At 35.9% G+C, this 21,115-nt stretch overlaps 1 protein-coding gene across 1 annotated transcript in view; it reads left to right on the top strand.

The window, feature by feature from the left end:
- The window catches only part of LOC140169519 (uncharacterized), a 60,078-nt gene that overhangs the window by 19,499 nt on the left and 19,464 nt on the right, over nt 1–21,115 (top strand). Inside the window, exons 9-16 of the mRNA XM_072192780.1 lie at nt 2,899–3,113; nt 5,930–6,113; nt 7,764–7,873; nt 10,001–10,161; nt 16,417–16,655; nt 18,069–18,282; nt 19,625–19,746; nt 20,632–20,798. Coding sequence (XP_072048881.1) covers nt 2,899–3,113; nt 5,930–6,113; nt 7,764–7,873; nt 10,001–10,161; nt 16,417–16,655; nt 18,069–18,282; nt 19,625–19,746; nt 20,632–20,798 — 1,412 coding nt within the window. The remainder of the gene's footprint in view (nt 1–2,898; nt 3,114–5,929; nt 6,114–7,763; nt 7,874–10,000; nt 10,162–16,416; nt 16,656–18,068; nt 18,283–19,624; nt 19,747–20,631; nt 20,799–21,115) is intronic.

Below are 21,115 nucleotides of genomic sequence, written 5' to 3'. Positions count from 1 at the left end.
TATTAACAAGGCTATAGAAAGTATCTCAACTTAATTCCTAGACATCTTATAACTTATTTAAAAAAAAAATTATGAAGCAGGAGGGGACAAGAAACATGTTTCTTTTTTTGGCCTTATGTTCTGTTTTGCATAAGGCCCAAAAAAAAAAGTTGTTTGCTTGCCCTCGTCCGACCGACCGTCTCAGCAGTCCCGACCGTAGAACTTTTTTTTTGAAAAAGTTTTTTTGTTGCGATTTTCCCAAAAATGGTATGTATTTTTCGTCTGAAAAACCGATGATTTAAAAGAAACGTTGTAAAATACCATATCCTGCATGTTTACGTGTCCGGCTGTACCCGACTGTCGGGTTCCGCAATTTTGTATACCACCTCAGCGTCTAAGCTCTAATACAATTTGCTATCCACCTGCACATTTCGGACGGCGCATCTAGGGATGAGTTTATTTACAGGCAAAATATAACCGTGCATATATTGTGCAAGAATGGATACAATATAGCAGATGTTAAAATATGGTAAAAGTAGATAAAATTTGAAAACAGTTGTACCACTATATTCATTTATTGTTTATAAATATTTAGATTCATGATATTTGTTCGTATCGACTAGGAAGTAACATTGCACTATTTTTTTCAACATGTTTGTTGAGGCTACTTTTATTAAGGATACAATACATGATTTACCGACAAATTAAGTGACTCATTTCGAATGCGATCATGAATTTTGAAGAAAAAAAGTTTCCACAGGATTCGTCGGGACTCGAACCAGCGATTTTAAACTTCCTTCGATTAGGCGTCTAGCACTTTACCGCTCATCCACCGTGGCAGTTGAGAAGAGGAGTGCGATGATAAAAGATAAATCTCATATTGCCATCTTTAGCCTTTTGTTTACTAAAAAAAGACGCGTTTTGTAAAGATAGATTAGCCGTTTTATGCATAAATAGCACGAACGTTTGGGAAAGGTTTCAAACAAATAATAAAGACACTGATGTGATGATGAAATTGCGTAAGTCGGGAATTATCTGCGTCGCAATGTTTTGTTTTGGTTTTAGGAATGTGACCTTAAAATTTACGATTTCATAACATTATCATTCGAAATCAACAAAAGATACTTCAACACTATAAGTTCTCATTCTTTCTCTAGAATGTTTTGTGCATGTATGTGAAATAGCTTCAACAATGGTTCGCTGCATAATGGTAAAAATAGCCTTGACCTAAAAAAGGGCGAGAGGTACCATATTTACGGATTCAGGCTAAATTTAAAATTGATATAAAACTTTTGTTTTTTGATCGATTACAAAAATTATTTTTTGTTGTATAAAGAAATTGTATCTGGTGTGAATTACACTACAGTTTTTATTCCTAGGGCTCTTTGACTTCTTCAAATAATTTTTTTAATGATAGAGTGAATCCCCTGGCCCTCTATAATTACGCACAAAAGATCGACCCCCCTTAAAAGCACAAATCGCTCGGTATAAATATGATTTCACTTTAAACATGGCGGACACAACACGAGTAGCGCTAGCTGTACAGGTGAAGCAAGGGACAGAACACGCTGATTAATATGATAGTTTTGAAAAGCAGAAAACACTACATGTAGGAGAATTGTACACTTCATTAAACATAGGCCTACATGTAGAAGAGCTACAATTGTTTAAGGTGCAAGTGGCGAGCACAGATGCTGGACCATGGCGTGATGTTGCTGCTACGGAGATGCTTGAACCATTAATTGCATTCGGTATTCGCCATGTCTGTTTCTGGGAAACGGAAAGAAAAAAAAACTTTTCCCGACCGACCGACCCAATTTTTAAAATCCATTCAAGGGCAAGCAAACAATTCTTTTTTTTTTTGCCTAAGTGAGGCTGTTTAATTTTGCATGGTACACATTTTCTAATAATATTTTCCATAACCAATTATCAAAAGTAACATAGAATATTAATATTTTGAGCTCACTCTTAGCTTATAATCCAGATGTTGAATGCTTAGACTTGTGCCAAGTCTTAGAATTTTGTGACTACAATTGTAAGAAAACATGCTAAATTGCAAGTTTTTTAGTGTTTTTCTCCTCAAATTGTCCAAATTTGACTTTTATTGCCAGTTAGAAATAACTAAAGGATTAGGATTTAGCTATGTTTCATTTGGCAAAAGAGGATAATATTTTTTTAATTCCAAAAAATTCTTGCTATATTTTTTTGGAATAGGGAGTAGCCATTTACCGGGTATATACATGTATATCTAGTTTCTGAATGTTAACATCTATGGTGATGTAGTTACTTACTTATAGCTTTTATATATACTTTATTTATTGTAAAGTGGCAAGTTTTCCATGATTTGAAACACTGAATTCCTCAATTTTCCGTGGGTGGTTTTAAATACAAAATTCCGTAATTTTCCATGATGTAATTTTAATTCTGTGTTCACATTCCGTGATTAAAAATTACATTTCACAAATCAAAATGAAATATAAGTGTATGTCTGCACACCAATTTACAAAAGATGTTACTTGCATTATATTTTAGTTGTTTTTTGGTTGATATCTTTGAAGACAGACTTCCTTTTCATTATTTGTACGTCACATTCTCATTATTTTTCTTCATTTTTATTTTTCTCAAGGAAAAACATGTTTTCTGCGAACTTCTGTGTTTTCCATTTTTTTCTTAAATTTTGTGGATTTGTCCATTTTTCTGTGACACGGAAAGCTTGCCACTAGTTTATTGTGACTGAGCAACACACTTTTGGATTATTCCTTCATGTAATTTAACACAAAATTATGGTTTAGATTACCATTATGGTAAGGGTTAGGATGAGCTTACACAAAATAACTACATGAAGGACCCACTTTTGCTTCCACATGTTGTCATTTGACCGACCAGTAGTTCACCAGTATTTTTGTGTTTATATTTCAGTTCCATGTTCCGAAAATCTGGAACTCAAGGATGTGACACCAAGTGGCAATATAATTGGAACGGGATACACTGACGGCAGTATGGTGACATTGCTGCGTAATGGACAGGAACGTACATTATCCTGCATCAATAGTTATGCACGTAACCAACCTAGTCTTGACATATGGTTGGTATTAGCTAATGGTGATATACTTCAGGAGAATGAACTAGACACGGTAAGAAGCAAGGCTTTTTTTATATCAAGGCTATAATAAATGTTGGAATTATGCTACCAGTCACGTCTAACATCACCTGTCAATCAAACTGAGAAATGGTTCGTTACGATTTGTTGTTATGATTGAAATTTCTGAAAGAGTAGTAGAAAAACAGTGTGCCCTTTATGTTAAGTTTTCCACTTTCAAATATAGCAGTGGTGTGAAATCTCCACGTTTACGCCGAAATCTGTGTTTTTAATATCCCCAAATCAGCGTATATCCATGCATATCTGTGTGTTTTTTATATCTCAAATCTGGGATTTTGGCAAATGTTAGCTGTATTCCTTTTAAATATCCACATATTGTTGCAAAGTTCACTTATTCTTTGAATCCTAGTCCGTACTGATTGTGCAATATGTGTGTTTAAAACTGCCTATCGGAATGATATTAAAATGGTGACCACGTTTTCCCTGTGTGACAAACTGAAATGAAACTGAACAGATATTTTCAATCCAATCCATCCATCGAAAGTGTGACGATATGTTTACTAAAAATCACAGGGAATTAAAGGGCAGGTCTATTGCAAAAACAAGTTTATCTCCATTCGAAGAGAATAATTATTACTTTACAAGTTGACACTTGTTGCAATTTTTTTATGCGTATTTCTCCTGAAAAAGCAGAAACTGTGCGGGTTAAGTTCAGCCTCATACGTGTTCTCCCCCCGTTTGAAGCGTACGTGTTCTCCCCCCGTTTGGCTGATGACGTAGGTAAATGAAGCGGACAGTATATCATGCTCTCATCATACAATCACAATCACTTTGACAAGTTTGACATTAGCAACAATGAGTTGTACTATCATTTACCATAACAATGCCGCATAACAATATGCAGACTATTGTTCTCATTACGGCAACAAAGCGCACACAGTATTGTTACTAAGTGTTTGCTTTGTAATATTTCATCCAACTGAAACTATAATAACTAGGGGAGAGTGGGGTTAGTTGGAACGCAGGGTAAGTTGAAACATTGTATTTTTTTGTGACACAAAAAATTAATTTGGTAAAATACTGGCACCCAGTAATAGGTATTAGTAAGGGTCATCCACCAAATTAGCAACAGCACTGATGCCCCACCAGTGTTGGCTTGGGAAAGGAATATCTGTTTTTTGACTTACTGACTAATTTTTATACCCCTCAGAAAAGATGCATTATCTCCATGTTGTTTGAAGATTCAGGGGATTATTTTTTGAGTATCATAAGCACTAGAAGTAAGTCCCAGAATAATGTTAAATAAAAGTTTTATTGTATTTCTTATTTTGTGTAATGAACTTTGAAATGTAAAAATAGGCATCGGGGTTAGTTGAAACTTTTGAGGTGGGGTTAGTTGACATGTGAAAATCGCATAGAAAAATATGGTTAAAAATTTGACTTTTTAAAAATTTTGACCAAAAATCACATTTTTTACCAAAAATCACTCTGCAGCTTAAATACAATAACCGGTCACAGTATCGGTCGGCTGGAGCTACAGGTTTTTTTTTTTTTTATATCTGTAGTCTCTTCATAGAGTGCATAGTTCGTATACTTTATGTACAAAAGTCGCCATGTATGACTTTTAGTATGAATTTTTTATTTTTTTTTTCATGAATTGTGACATAACATGACCACATTTTTGACCAAAAAACACATTTTTGACCAAAAATCACATTTTTGACAAAAAATTATCTTTTTTGACCAAAAATCACATTTTTGACCAAAAATCACATTTTTGACAAAACAAATCACACTTTTTTGAACAATGTAATTACATTTTTTAATGATAAAATTGGACGGATACTTTCGCATGATACATAAATTTATCTTTCTCGCTAGAGTTTTCAAATATTCGCTTGATTTCGTCTCAGGTGATATTTGAATAAATTCAGGTATCACACTCAATCCATCCAATTTTATATCAAACTTGGTATGGGGATAGGATATGGTAGCCTGATGTGCTGTATAGTTTTGTGTCATGTTATTTGCATATTTATGAATATCAATGAGCTTATTTGCATATATTGCCTACATTTTCAGTAATCCACTCTGCAGCTTAAACCCAATTTCTAACTTGATATTGTGATAGTATATAGTAGCCTAATGTGCTGTATAGTTTTTGGTATGTTATTTGCATATTTATGAATTTTAATGAGCTTATTTGCATATTATTTTTTATTAACAAACCTTTTACACACCTTGTGTGGGGCCACCTTAATTACAAACCGTGTACATGTAATTCTAGTTGAGAACATAATTTAGCTCCTTGTGTTTTTTTCCAATGATCAGCTAATGAATGTCTATATTAAGGTTATTAATTATTTTAAACTGTTGTGATTTGGTAGTTCACAGCATCTTACGAATGGTAGTGAGCTTTGGCAAAATTGCATTGCTTAATTCATAGCGTGCGTGTAGAAGAATTAAAATATCACAGATATACTTTTATAGGTGCTGCGGTTCTTGAGTTACGTTGTGAAGAGCGCTGAAACAACAACACTTTTGTAAAACGTACATAACTAATTAATAACAATAAATTAAGCTAGTTTGCAGACTATACGATTTGTAGAATGAACTTTTGCAAAACATCAAGGTGTTAATTTTCAATAATATATTGATCTAGATAATGAAAATCTATTTTTAGGTTGCTTCGACCAACAATACCTCGTCTACCCTTAAACCTATGTCAAAACGGAATAACTTTCTTGTGTTTAGATCAAAAGTTTGAAACTTAAATCATGATGTAATGATGTATGCTTATTATTCCAGAAATGTCAAATTTTCTTTTTCTATTTATTTTTTAATATGTAGGAGCTGAAATATGTTGAACCCCTTAGTGACGGTGCATGGGAATATCGTAAGGATGTGACGTTAAGTTTGGGTGGAGAATATGACATAGATGGTGCTACTTTGATCTGCGAATGTGCCAACAATGGTGACGAATCTAGTTGCGCACCGTCTGAAGCCAGTATAAGTGTCACATTGACAGCTTTTGGTAAGAAGCATTTTTCCTGTTATGCTCCTCGCTATAATATCATGTGACACCATCTGATCCAATCACAATTGACCTTTTCGGTAAATCCCATAAGCCTTTGCGAGTACACCTGAGATATCGTCATATGATGTCAGGCCGACTTGCAATGGGCAGTAATTATGTGTGCATCGGCTTGACTCGTACTGACGTCAAATTACGACATCTCGGGTGTACTCGCAAAGGCTTATGGGATTTACCGAAAAGGTCAATTATCAGCCCAAAGGAAGCAATGACCTATTACATTTGAAATCCATACACCTCCTATGGAAGACATGACCTTCATCTACCACAGAGGGAGTGTGAATTCCAAGTGGGGTTCCTTGAATGGGTGACTCCATTTGAAATTTAAGATCATATATTTCCATAGGGAGTGTTACATTTTATGGAATAAGCCAATGCTGAAATCCCTAGCAAAACTTTGTTGCAAATTTATAAGATTTTATAATGCCAGATTTCCTAGGTTGTTGTTTGCTTCCTATTTGAGCCTCCCCCCCCCGGGGTCTCAGACCTTCCAATTCATGGACACTGGCAATCAGGCGATGATTGAGTCCACACCCCCACCCCCACAAACACATAACTCTTCTTAATTAACCGCCAACATTCAATATTTCAGACCAACCTCCTGTGAATGCTAATACCGCCATGGGCACTGGCAATCAGGCCTTGTTTGAGTCCACACCCACACAGCCCAACACATAACTCTTATTAATTAACCGCCAACATTCAATATTTCAGACCAACCTCCTGTGAATGCTAATACCGCCATGGGCACTGGCAATCAGGCCTTGTTTGAGTCCACACCCGTACACCCGCACACCCCAACACATAACTCTTATTAATTAACCGCCAACATTCAATATTTCAGACCAACCTCCTGTGAATGCTAATACCGCCATGGGCACTGGCAATCAGGCCTTGTTTGAGTCCACACCGCACACCCCAACACATAACTCTTATTAATTAACCGCCAACATTCAATATTTCAGACCAACCTCCTGTGAATGCTAATACCGCCATGGGCACTGGCAATCAGGCCTTGTTTGAGTCCACACCCGCACACCCCAACACATAACTCTTATTAATTAACCGCCAACATTCAATATTTCAGACCAACCTCCTGTGAATGCTAATACCGCCATGGGCACTGGCAATCAGGCCTTGTTTGAGTCCACACCCGTACCCCCGCACACAAACACATAACTCTTATTAATTAACCTCCAACATTGAATATTTCAGACCAACCTCCTGTGCATGCTAACACCTTCATGGGCACTGGCGATCAGGCCACGTTTGAGTCCACAACCGTACCCCCGCACACAAACACATAACTCTTATTAATTAACCTCCAACATTGAATATTTCAGACCAACCTCCTGTGAATGCTAACACCTTCATGGGCACTGGCAATCAGTCCATGTTAGAGTCCACACCCCCCCCCCACACACACAAACACATGACTATTAATTAACCTCCAACATTGAATATTTCAGACCAACCTCCTGTGAATGCTAACACCGCCATGGGCACTGGCAATCAGGCCATGATTGAGTCCACACCCCACACACAAACACATAACTCTTCTTAATTAACCTCCAACATTGAATATTTCAGACCAACCTCCTGTGAATGCTAACACTGCCATGGGCACTGGCAATCAGGCCACGTTTGAGGACATCGGCGGAGATGAAGATGATGCTGAGGTTATCTTGGTGGCAGACCAGGTTGGTTTATTGATTATAGTTTGACCATGCTGGCCCAGAGAAGATATTGTACACGTCCCACAATGCATTTCTTCCATTTCAATTTTTTAATTGCTATGTAGTTCAACATGGGTCGATGGTGACAAAAATACCTTAATGAACAAAGCACATCCAGATCTTGCAAAACATTGTTATTTCTTGACTATCGACTCATGTTTAGCCATTATTATGTTTTGATGAATCCAAGTATGTGAAAATATTGGATCCAAAACAATAATTATAAAATTGGATGCTTTACGCCCAATATTTAATGGTCTCGCTATGAGTTTTAAAATACTTTGAATATTTTAAAACTCATAGCTCGACCAATAAATATGGGCTCAATCAATCCAATTTTATATCAATCTATTCTCAACATGAAAACAAAGGGAACCTGTGCAATGCAGTGTGCATAGGAGTGTCATTTGATGCAGTGAGGTGATGCGCCATGTTGCAAAGCATTCTGGGAAGGGTATTATGTCTTCTCTTATGCTGGCCATTTTGACCTTTATTGTTTTTGGGTCTTAATTGGGCAATTTGGTATATTCAGAAATCTCAGTGAGGTAGAAGTAAAGAGTACCGACTCCACCACATTTGTGTGTGTCGCTCACGAAGGACATGTACTTTCGGATTATATCGCTATGCGCCAGGCTGACTTTGATTTTTTGCATTATGATTGTGCATGTAACAAAAACGCATGTTATGTGCTGCATGCACAAAGATTGTAACACTTAAGCTTAAAGATGGCAATTTTCTATTTCGGCCTAGTCTATAAATGCTCGAGCTACACTTTTTGCCCTCTATGAGGACAAATTGAAATGGTGGATTTACCATAGCTAGAGTTTGTATTCTTGGGGTCTAATCTCTTTACAAAATCCTCTCTGTAACTTTGACTAGGTATGTTGGTTTACTCCTTTTCTTTTTTTTTCTTCTTCTCTTTTTGACGCATACAATTCAAACAGAGTTGTGCAGTATGAATTGCAAACAAGCAAAACATTTTCACAACATTTTTGTGTATATCAAATATGAAAATGCAAATATGAAAAAAAAATGTGACCCTATTTTCTAGATTTTAGGGTCAGTCAAAAATAGCAATGCAATTTTTGTTTAGGCCTGATCAGCACATATTGTCAAGGACAAGTGGAATGTGATTATTAGTTTGATAATGCTTTATCAGGAAAAACTTGATCCGGAAAAAATTGCTGGAGGGTATCTGATCCAAGAGATATACAGAACTTTACAGGGTTTTGCAGAGTTTCTTTTGTTAACACTATTCCAATTTCCTGAGTTTTTCCCCAGGACTGGGTGGGTCAATGCTTGGAATTGCTAGAAAGTTTCAGAGTTTTACAGTTGGGGGTTGACCCCCTACTCTTGTCAAAACTGACTGCGAGAGACTTGTACAGGTATGGCTCTCTGTACACGGGACTGACATCTTAACATTCCCCCTCTGGGTGAGAGCAGAGTCTAAATTTAATCCCCAGATGTTGCCAATTAATTTCGTACTTTTTTGCCCCCAGTCAATATCCCAGTAAATTTCAATATCCCAACAAATTTCCATCGCTGGGAATTCAGCCTGGGACCTACCTTAACCATTAGGCCACTCTTTCTCTGACAAGAAACTGCCAAGTTTGGATATCTGTCTCCCATCAAACAAAAACAAAATTTCTGACTATTTAATTTTTGTGACACGATCTGGTCCATGGGGGCCAAAGGAGGCATTTTTGAAAATTGATATACTGTAATTATTACATTAAATCATACAATAGGCTAACATTTACTGAAAACACCAAGGGTCTAGCATACTTGGTTCTAAAGTTATGAAGTTTTTTTATGTCTATTTACTTATGTATTTTCTTGTTTTTTACTCCATATTTTTACCTTATATCTCAGTTTAAAATTTGCCGCCTTTGGCCTCCACGGACCAGATCGTGTCACATTTTATGGGCGGGGGGGGGGGGGCATTTTCTTTATTACATTGCAAACATGCAATGCATCTCAGGTGTACTCGCAAAGGCTTATTGGACTCACCGAAAAGGTCAATTGTGATTGGATCAGATGGTGTCACATGATATTATGCAATGAAATCTGTTGTTGATTTTTATCTCGTAGGAATTTACCGGTGCAGAATCAGACCGATTTGCACCACCAAACTTTTCCCCTGCAGATGATATCATTGAGGCTATCAGTAATCCGTGGGTAGATAGGCGTAAGAGAGAGATCGAGGGAGAGTGTGGCGCCAACCAGTTAACATGCTACACCCTTGGAACAAAGTGAGTTATTTTGGATTAATTTAAGGGATCTGGAATGAGCGTTTTGACAGTATTTTTATGGAACATGAGAGCACCTCAGACGTATTGAATTGCATTCTCAATACGAAGCATGTCTTTCTGATATCAAATAATTTCATTTTTGAAAATCATGATATAATACAAATTTTATGACAAATTATAAAAATTTGGTATTTTAAAATTTTGATATATAACAGTCCTCAAAGTAATTTTTTATAAATCTAATGATATATTCTTAAAGTGTATGTAGCTAGGAGGAAAAGCCGACGATCAATTGAAAATTTTAACCTTTCATATTGAAGATATGGATTTTTTTCCCAAAAAGACCTAATTTTTTGGTGTTTTGGGAAAAAAATCCATATCTTCAATACTGAAAAGGTCAAAATTTTCAATTGATCGTCGGCTTTTCATCCCACCTACATATACGCTAAGTATAAATCATCAGATTTATAAAGTTTACTTCGAGTACTGTTAAATATCAAAAATATCAATTTTAATGATTTGCCATAAATTGTGTATTACATTACGAATTCAAAAAATCTAAATTATTTGATATCAGAAGGACATTCTTCGTATTCAGAATGCAATTCGATATGTCTGATGTGCTCTAATGTCCCACAATAAATACTGTCCAAACGCTCATACCCCATCCCTTAATAAGATATTGGAATAATTATAGAATACCTACAGTAATTGAGACACACCAAACACTTACCCTAAACATAACCCAAATTAATCCAGAACTTTTTCAAAGGAGAGGGGCAAGGTAAGTGTCAAGCGGGGACAAACTTTGATGACAATTGTCAAACCGTATGGGGTCGTACAGTACAACAAATTTGTAAAAAATCCTAGGTGATCAGCTATTCAGCATTGTACATGCATAGTTACTGTGAAACTTAGTATATGTCATCAATATTTGTGTTAGAAAATGTCTATTAAAGTTTTATTTCTAAATGACAATCTCCCCTCACACCACTAATCACATTAAATAAAACATTTACATGCTTAAAATATCAGTACCATTAACCAACTGCGAAATATGGATGACTGCTAGTATTCTAAAATACCCACCACACCGTTGGTGTAGGGTTAAGAGTTAGGGTCAGGTTACGTGTTATGGTGCGATAGGTATTCTAATATTATTCCAAAGTTTAGGCTATACCACTGAGCAGATGAACACACATTTATTAGCAATATTAATGCAGAGTTGGTCTTGCCAAGTACAGTGACACTGCCTTAGCTATCACCCGATTATTTCAAAACAAAGCGCACATGGACCAATAATCATGGTAATTGTGATATATTTGTCTGCGCCAACGGGACTCCTATATTGTGTCAACACTAATAAAATAGTTGAGTTGGAAGACATATCTTGAAATAATAGGCTATATACAATAATCACAAAGTGAATATTCCTTACGGATACCTTAACAATCGGAGCATGCCGCAGTTGTCTGTTAAACCCACCGGGAAGATAAATCAAGGCACCGTTACGGAAAACTGTGGATCCAAGGTTTTAATGAAGCAATTAATTACTATTTTGAAATAATTATTTGGGGCATTATTGAAGATTCATCATGGAAACTTTTCGCCTTGTAAGTCATTGCTATATGTGACCATCCAGCACAACTGAGCCCGGATGCCGCCACTATTGAGATATGCTCCATTGAACTTAACAATAAACAATAGGAAACAAAGGATTTATTGACTGTTTTACCAATTTTTCACTACTTAAATGTCAAGTACTATAGACATGATATACATCATTTTAAAGCTAATTTCAAGCAGAATATTTTGGTTCAATATCTCAAAAATGATGATTGGCGACTTCAGGGCTCAGTTGTGCTGGATGGTCATAAACCAGACTACACATTCTTAATCATCTGGATTTCTCAAGTTTTTTTGGATCATGTTATTTACATTTCCTTAGGCCTAAAAGAAATTGTGTGATTGGCGTAACCTGACCGACCCTAAAAATAGGCCTGACCCTAGACTTTTTTTCTTATTTTTTGCGAAAAAATATACAAAAATTAACAACAAATTTAAATTTAAAAAAAAAAGAAGAAGAATAAGAATAAAAAATTGCTGACCGACCTAACCTAATTTTTTTTTTTCATATTACTCCAAGCAATCAATTTTTTTAGGCCTTACTGGAATACCTGGAATAACATAGCATTACTGCAAAAAAATTATATCATGAAATTGAGTGGCTTGATATGACAGATGAAGTAAATCATAACTATAAATACTCGGCCCACTTTGCTACACCAACAACAGCCCCTCAAGAAGGACTTAGAAGTCAATATCATTTTCATCATGTTGTATTTATGATGGTCATGACATCACTGACCCTCATGCATTCAGAGGTGTTGAGCTGAAACGGAGGTTCTTAACTCTCTCCATGCGGGTGTCGACTGCAGACGACAAATAAAAATTTTTTCAAAATTTCAAAAATTTCAGAATTTTAATTTTTCATTACCATATTTGGAATCAGCATGAAAAATGCAAGAAAATGAGTATGACCAAGCCTAGTATTGGTTCAGTGGTTCTTTAGATAGCTCTTAATATTTTGAGAAAATATCTCAAAACTAGGATTTTTTATGTTGAAGGCTATGGCTAGCACGCAGAGCATTAACTTCTCACCAGTTAGCCCCATGATGGTCATGCAGAAACTACTCTTTCCATGCAATGACATGACATTGCCCCTCAACAGCCCCTCAAGAAAATTTATGAGTCAATCATCGTCATCATTATTGTCCTTTTCCTGATATAATATAGAACAAAGATTTAAGTGGAATATTTTCTAAGCACCATGCGGCCTGTACACAAAGCTGAAAGATGAAGGTCAGCCAAATCCAATGATATTTGGTATGTAGTCTAGCTAGGTCAGATGGTTCACAACTATGATAGTAAAAAATCAGGTGACCCCCTGGGGAAATTCCATGACCCCCTAAAATTGGCCCTCTTTTGACCTGCCTCAGAATTGATACAGCTTAAAAATGAACAACATTTGACATCATGAAAATGTCCTTTGAAATAACCTGGGTCTGACAGAAAGTTGAACATATTGGAATTGAACTATGTTTTATAAGATGACCTATTCAGAAAAATTTATTTCTTTTGATATAATTACGTAATATCATCGTGGAATTTGGGCAAAAACAGGATTTTTCATAATTTTGAAAGTAGCTAAAAAAGAGCATTTTCAAATCACATTTTCTGCTATATTCAGGCTAACATTGGATCAAACCTTTGGATAATATAACCAACATGTTGTACTTCTGAAATATGTTTAAATTAGCGTGGGACTTTTTTTCCTATACTGCAGGGGAGTTTGTTGATTTTGGCGGATTTTCCGCTTTTTTGCTTTTTTTTGTAGACTCAATTAACGTTTTCCAATGTATAAACATACTAATTATTTTACATTCACAATACGGCTTCAATTCTCAACCAAGGTTATTATTGATTTAAGTTTGATAACTATTTTCATGTGGATTTTGCTCTTTTATTATAGTGGAATTTGTTAATTTTCATGGAATTTGCATATGAATCTCCCTTTCTAACTAATTATATGAAACTCGGGTTTCCTAGTTTGATATGATATTTATTTTGATTGCTGATTTTAGAAATATGTTTCTAATAACAGTATGTGTTTTTTTTAATGGAATTTGTTTTTTTCATGGTTTTTGTGTCTTTAAACATATTTTCGAAAGTGGAATTTGCAACCAACTTTACACTGTTTAGGTAATAAATCATATTTAAAATAAAATTGACTAATATTTAGTTAACTGTTAGATCAGGCAAAAAACACATTTATAACAAAACAAAACAAACACCACGCCATACTTCATATAATATCTACTACCAATGCAATGGAATTTTCATTTCTTTTCAAAGGCGAATTTGATAATATGAGTTATCTATCAAATAACATGTACAGGTACTTCAAGCATTGTCTAAAATTGAATGTGAATATGTACATGTAATGATGTACGTTTACAATATCTCATTGAGCGTGAGACTCATGCATTCGGGGACTTTATCAGGTGTCAGATCTATTGCCATTTGGTCTAATACCATTTGGTCTAATACCCATTTTATCTACAGACTTGACATTTAGTATGGAATATTTTCTCGCAAAATTCGAGGACTGGGCTGGAATTTCGGACTTTATGCAAAATTGATCTGTTATTATCAAAATCAAATGTATAGGGGTTTGAGGTGATATTTCCTAAACTTCGTCAGCAATTGGCATTTATCACATTTGAAATACACTTGCAATGTACAATCAATCCACTCTACAGCTTAAACGCAACAACCGATCATCTTCTAACTTGGTCTTGTGATACATGTAGTATATGGTGGCCTGATGTGCTGGATAGTTTTGTGTCATGTTATTTGCATATATTTTATTGATATTAATGAGCTTATTAACATATTGCATATTATTTGTTGTTTACACACCTTTGGGTGGGGGCCACCTTAATTATGAACTGCGTAAATTCTAGTATTATTAACAATCTGGCCTAATTACCTTTGATTTAATAACCGTTTGGTCTAATAACCGTATGGTCTAATAACCAGTTAATCTAATACTATGTCGTGTATTTGCCAATTCATCAACAAAAAAATCGTCTACAACTGGTTACGGGCTGTAAATATATGTAAATGAGACGGGCACGTGTATAAACATACTTTCATCAAATATAGTGTACCCAAAAAATTAAGAAGAAGACATATGCGGCCTGCATGTATTGAAAGTGACATTTTGCCGGGCTATTTGTTCTTCTTTTCTGGTCTTTACAAGGTATAAAAATAATATAACCGGTATAGGCTCATCATGCATCACCGGGGATGCCACAGGCATGGGACATGGGCCAGTATGAGTTATCTGTCACTCCAAACTTTAAAACGAAATAGGTTTCTATGGGGTTGACCCATAATTTTCATGTCAAAAAGGGGAGGGACCTTTGAGGTCTGTAAAGGGGTGGCCCCGAAAAATGTTCGCGATTTGCATCAGCCCCCCCCCCCACAAGTGTTTGTGAACGGTCCCTAGACTATTGGGTTTTGGTCTAAATGGTAAATAGGACCAAATGGTTATTGTACCAAATGGTAATGGGACCAAGTGGATGTAGTAAAATCTAACAAATTCTCACGCATCATCAAATTTAATTTAGGATTCATTCATGAAAACCACGCTTATACCAGAACATTTTGTGATACTATACTATTTCTTCATCATATACCATTATTTCTCCAGCTGAAATCCCTACGCAGATCAGCCGGTCCTAAACGCTGGGCCATATCGCCGTTGTTTAGTCTCAAACAATCAAGCGCGCCGTTAGGTAGCGCCATGTATGTAGGCATATATATGAATGTAAATTATTGACCAAATACAGCCAAAAATGGGATATTTGGACATTAAAAAGTCACTTCTAGGTAAAACCTTGCACTCAGTTGTTATTAATAATCTACATACTGATGTTATATAATATTTTCTTTCTGATTAATACAGATTGTACATAGTATTAGACAATATTAATATGCTCATTTTGATTTTGTTGATTTACGAACTAATGCAAAATGCAATATTTTAAAGACCCCTCATAATAAATTGGAAAAAGATCCCACAATAGAAAAAGCATTTTCCTATAGTCAAAGGATGGGAAATGTTTATCTAAAAAGGTCATATCAAACTCAGCCTGAATAACGCCAATAATTAAGTTAGAAATTAGGTAAAATTTGCATTTTTTCTCATTTTCGACATTTTGAAAATATGGCTATATTGAGTTTATGAAAAATCCACCTTAATGAAATTGCTGGCTTCTGCAAATTTGTGAGGAGATTCACCAATATATGTTTTTTAATGCCAATTTGTTTGGGACCTGTTGAATTATGGAGTTTCTTACAATATTTCCTTGAAATGCGATGAAAAACTGCTTTTTAAAACATATTTTAGGTGATTTTGGGCGATTTTTAGGGGTGGTCATATTTTTTTAACGGGGGGCTCAGAGAATTTTTTAGTGTCGTGATTGAAAAGTGTTATCAAAACCTATCAATGTCCCAAAATATTATTGATGGCGGCCGACCTTCATCTTTCACGTCTGCAGGAAATTAGAAAATATGCCACTTAAGGGTTATGAATTTGCCAAACCCCCTAATTTATAATTGATTCCATGTTAAGTTATTTAAGATTTCAAAGTGTTTCCATTTATTGTATGTTTACCACATCTCCAGACCAGCAGTAGATTTCATATGGAAGCTGGATGATCAAGTCCTGTCTGGCGACTTCATCAACTCTTACTCAGTGGACAGCCAACTTAACTTAGGACCAAGCCAAGGTTTGGTCGATAGTTATAGCACAATCACGTTTGACCCTGTTTATCGTGGACTTCACTCCCGGGAACTCTGCTGCGAGTTAAGTTCATCTGATATTGGATCACCTATTCGACGATGCGCGGATCTTATTGTATTCAGTAAGTTTGGTTATGGTTATGCTAATGGGCTATTATAGTCCAGTTCCTATGGAAGACATGATCTTAATCTTCCACACAGGTATACTATGATCAGCTCGCAATAGACGAGAATTATTCAATTTTTGTTACTCTGCGCGTCAATAAAGTCGCAATTTATGCCTGCTTAAATTCACAAAAGCGTGCTTCGGTCAAGCAATACGCAAAGCGCAGTTCGCATAGGTGGTGCGCAAGTTCTCTGTTCACTATTCTATACCAATCCACAATGTTACGAGTCCAGCCTAATACGAGCTGATCAGAGTACAGTGTGAATTTCAAATGGGGTAACCTGCATAGGTGACTCTTAATTGAAAGCTACACCCCCACCATTAAGTTCATGTCTATCACAAAGGGTGTATGCATTACAACTGGAAGAGCCCAATATTATCTAACTATAGATGGACATTCCTTCTGAGTCCTAATATTATAATGCATGATATCTGTAGGCTGATGTCATCTTGGAAATTATTTAATGCATATAAAACAATCATTGCACCATAATCCTCACAAGTTGTTGCCCATCACATCAGCAATCATTATATGTGACCTGCTCTGACGAAACCCGCCATTAGGCGCACTCAGCCATTTCGAGATACGGCAAGTCAAAGTTGGGAAAGGGGTAAAAAAACCTTGCAGATTTTGTTTTTCAGTTTTTATTATTTTTTGATTCCTTAATATGTTTACTTTAACCTAATATTGAAAACAAAATATTCTTTTTACAATTAAAGCACTCAAATCTAGCATTTTCTGAGCCAAACCAAGGCATTAATATGTCATGTTACAACTTTAAAGCCATTTTTCTTGCATTTGCCTTTTCTTTATGTGTCGCTTCCCCCTTCCCGTTGAAAGACTGTAGAATGAGGACCACATGTCCCAGAAACATAATTTTGGTATCAAATGAAAGCTGAAGACCTACAAATTTTCAAAATTAGTGACTTATGTCTGGTTTTGTGGGAGCAGGTCACATATGTGACACAATCAAGGGAAATGAGTCAGATGTTGCTAATATTGATTTTGAGATATTGGCAAAGAAAGCATTAAAATTATTTTGTTTTATATTGTTTACAGCTGTTGATAAATTGACGAAACTTTTTAAAGAAAAGTTGTATCAACATATAGGGTTTTCATTTTCTGAAAGCTCTAAATGTCCTGTATAAAAAAAAATATGTAAAACTCATTTTCGACCAGGGTCGACATGTGACTCATTCCCCTTAATCATGTCTCATATTGAATTGACTAGATTATGGAGATCAAAAATGTAGATTTGCCCAAATGTCATTATTTAATCCAAATGGGCACTCTATATAAAATTCATAATTGTACAGTACAAAGCAGAAGATTCCAACACATACACTTGATTTCTATTCAATTATCAAGGCAAACCAAACAGTCCACTTGAGCTATCCGGTACAAACGTTGTCAACGAAGGCCAGACTGTTCAGCTGCGATGCCTTGCTACAGAACACTATCCTGCAGGTGTATTTCAATGGGAGGATTCAGATGGTAGCTCACTACCAAGAGATGAAGCACAGACCCCAACTCAATTACAGCAACTTCCTAACTTTAGACTGGAGCAGTTCAGTGATTACAGGTAAAGAATGCACAGCCAATGAGGTAACCACAGCAGTTCAAGGGAGTATCCCATCATGCATTGCAGTATATCTGCATGCTCCATAGCAAATGTATACAAAATATTTATAAACAAGAGCTGTTTAGATATTGAGAGCTATTAATACATTCACAGTACTCTATGGGTGATATTTTTTTCAACAACTCCTCCTATACCTTTGTACAGGAGCGTTGTTAATCCGTGATGAATCCACACTTTTACTGTAGAGTACACGCGAACGCGAGCGAGACTACGCATTACGCGAGAGCGCGTAAAATTCGTCATGCCTGGAACCTTTGTGTGTATGCAAGCTTACAAGTTGAATTCAGTATTTTTCAGGTAGCGGCTAAACTTTGTCGTTTTATTCTGTCGTTTTATTGATGATATTAACAGAGAAATCATCGAAGTTTTTGTAAGACTTAGATAGATAGATAGATTTATTTGGAATCTTCACTTTTACAACAGTGGCACTCATCTACCCGATGGTGCGTCCACATCAACATTACAGTACATAAAAAGTTTAAACATTTAAAAGATAATAACCATCACAAAATAAGTGGAAGTACAAGGTCTCCATCAAAAACATAAGAATTATTTACAGATATTAAATTAAACATGTCATATTTATGTACATTTAGGCCATTCATGAATAAGTGTCAACTTCATAATAGTGATTACTTGCTTGAGTTAATTATTTCTGTTCTTAATCTCTCCAACCGCGCTTGATATAACTTTTACTGAATTTATCAAAAATGTAACCTAACGTTCTATCAACAATATATATGTTTTCCATCATTAGAAAATATTTAGTGACAATGATTAACTGACATTTCCTCGTAAAATAATCGTGAATTATACGATCTTTAGCTTCTTTTCAGCGCGTCTGTGTGGTTTACTTCGCTCTGGATGGTCACATATGTACCATGAAATTGCTTCTTGTTCATACATGTATGGCCCACAGATCTTTTATCATTCACACACCATGAACTTGCTCCTAGTCCCAACCCAGTTTATTTATCCCATGTGGACATGCTATATTGTTTGTATGGCCCACAGATCTTTAATCAGACACACACCATGAACTTGCACCAAGTACACACCATGATCTTGCTCCATGTTCATATGGCCCATAGATCTTCAGTCAGACACACACCATGGACCTGTTCCTAGTCCCAACCCAGTTTATCCCATGTAGCCAAGACATGCTATATTGTTCATGGCCCATAAATCAAAAAAAGGTTGGGCACCCCCTGCCTATAATAATAAGTTATCGTACAAATTAGGAAAAGCATTTACGGTTATTTCTATGATTTGTTTCGTATAGCTTTGTCGCGTCCCGTGAGCACAATGGAAAGGAAATCACCTGTACTCTGGAGCAGGACTTTGACAACTTTGATTGTGACTATGACGAATCAACGTCTGGAGAAATTGAGCTGTCTGTCAACTGTAAGCTTCTTATTCATAATGGGCTATCCCACTTAAGGTGGTACATGTACTACACCTCTTGATAAATTTGTGACTGTTTTTACATTTTTCCCAAAAAAATAATAACACACTTGTAACAAAAGATATGTTTATTATAGGGGCAAGGAATCTAGTTACTACACTGGAATATGAACCACTTGTCTTGAATCACTGACATTTCAGTGAAGTAATTGGATTCCTTGCTCCTATAATATACATAACTTTTGTTACCAGTGTGTAGTTATTTTTTTGAGAAAAATGCAAAATTAGTCACAACATTTATCAGGGGGTTTTGTACCACCTTTAGACATGGCCTTAATCTTCCATACAGGGAGTGTGAATTTCCATTGAGGTTATGGGTGATTCCATTTGAAATGTACACCCTGTGTGGAAGATTAAGGTTGTCTGCCATACAGGTGTATGGATTTTAACCGGAATAGCTCATTTGCATAATTCTTGGAGATAGAGAATTTAGACTTTTTAAGCAAACTGACAACTATATATTGTCTCCCATGCAAAAACACAGTTGTATTATTGGTTTACAAATAATGAGTAACATAAATGATTTTCCTTATAATTTCACATTTTAGTTTTAGAATATCTATGCAGTGAATCTGTAAAACATAAGTTTTGTACAATATATAATGTTAAGGCTCAATATCACTGTATGTCCCATTATTGAACTATATATTTATCCCAGCATGAGAGGGAGCACAAGCCTGTGACATGCTATAATGTAAACTGCCTAAAAGAGTTTTAAATCCTTGTAGATGAAAACTTTTTGCAATTCAATAAGAAAAAGAATCCCTACAGCAAATGTAAACACTTTCAATAAATATTGTTATTATTTTTTGTTCGCTATCATAGTCTGTCCAACAACCAATGCTGTGATTAATGGGTGTCCAAGTGCACCTGTTTCCCCTGGCCGTGCTGTGACTCTCTCCTGCCAGTCAGCTGTCAGCAACCCAGCACTACGACTTGATTGGTATTTGAACAACGTCGCTCAGAGTCAGACAGGTGCATCTACAACTCAGGTAGGTATCATCATAGTAGGGTTTTTATGTTTGATGTGGGTAGGGAGGTGTTGTTTTGAGTGTTGCTCCAAGCTGTGCTGTAACTTGCCAGTAAGATGGTAGTAATCCAGCGGTACAATGTGATTCGTATTTGAGCAACATGGCTCAGAGTCCATCAGGTACATACAACTTGTGTATCATCATTATTATGTTTTCAGAATATTGCTTCCTACACTTTGTACAGTTGAAGAGTCCAATATAATCAACACTTGGACTCTACACTTATACACTTAATGTTGGATAGGCTCACCCCCCCCCCGAATTTTGTTTTCAACAGG

Source organism: Amphiura filiformis, chromosome 14 (assembly GCF_039555335.1).
Source record: "Amphiura filiformis chromosome 14, Afil_fr2py, whole genome shotgun sequence".
NCBI lineage: Eukaryota > Metazoa > Echinodermata > Ophiuroidea > Amphilepidida > Amphiuridae > Amphiura > Amphiura filiformis.
The sequence above is the reverse complement of the archived record's forward strand: the minus strand, read 5'-3'. Positions and strand labels throughout refer to the sequence as shown.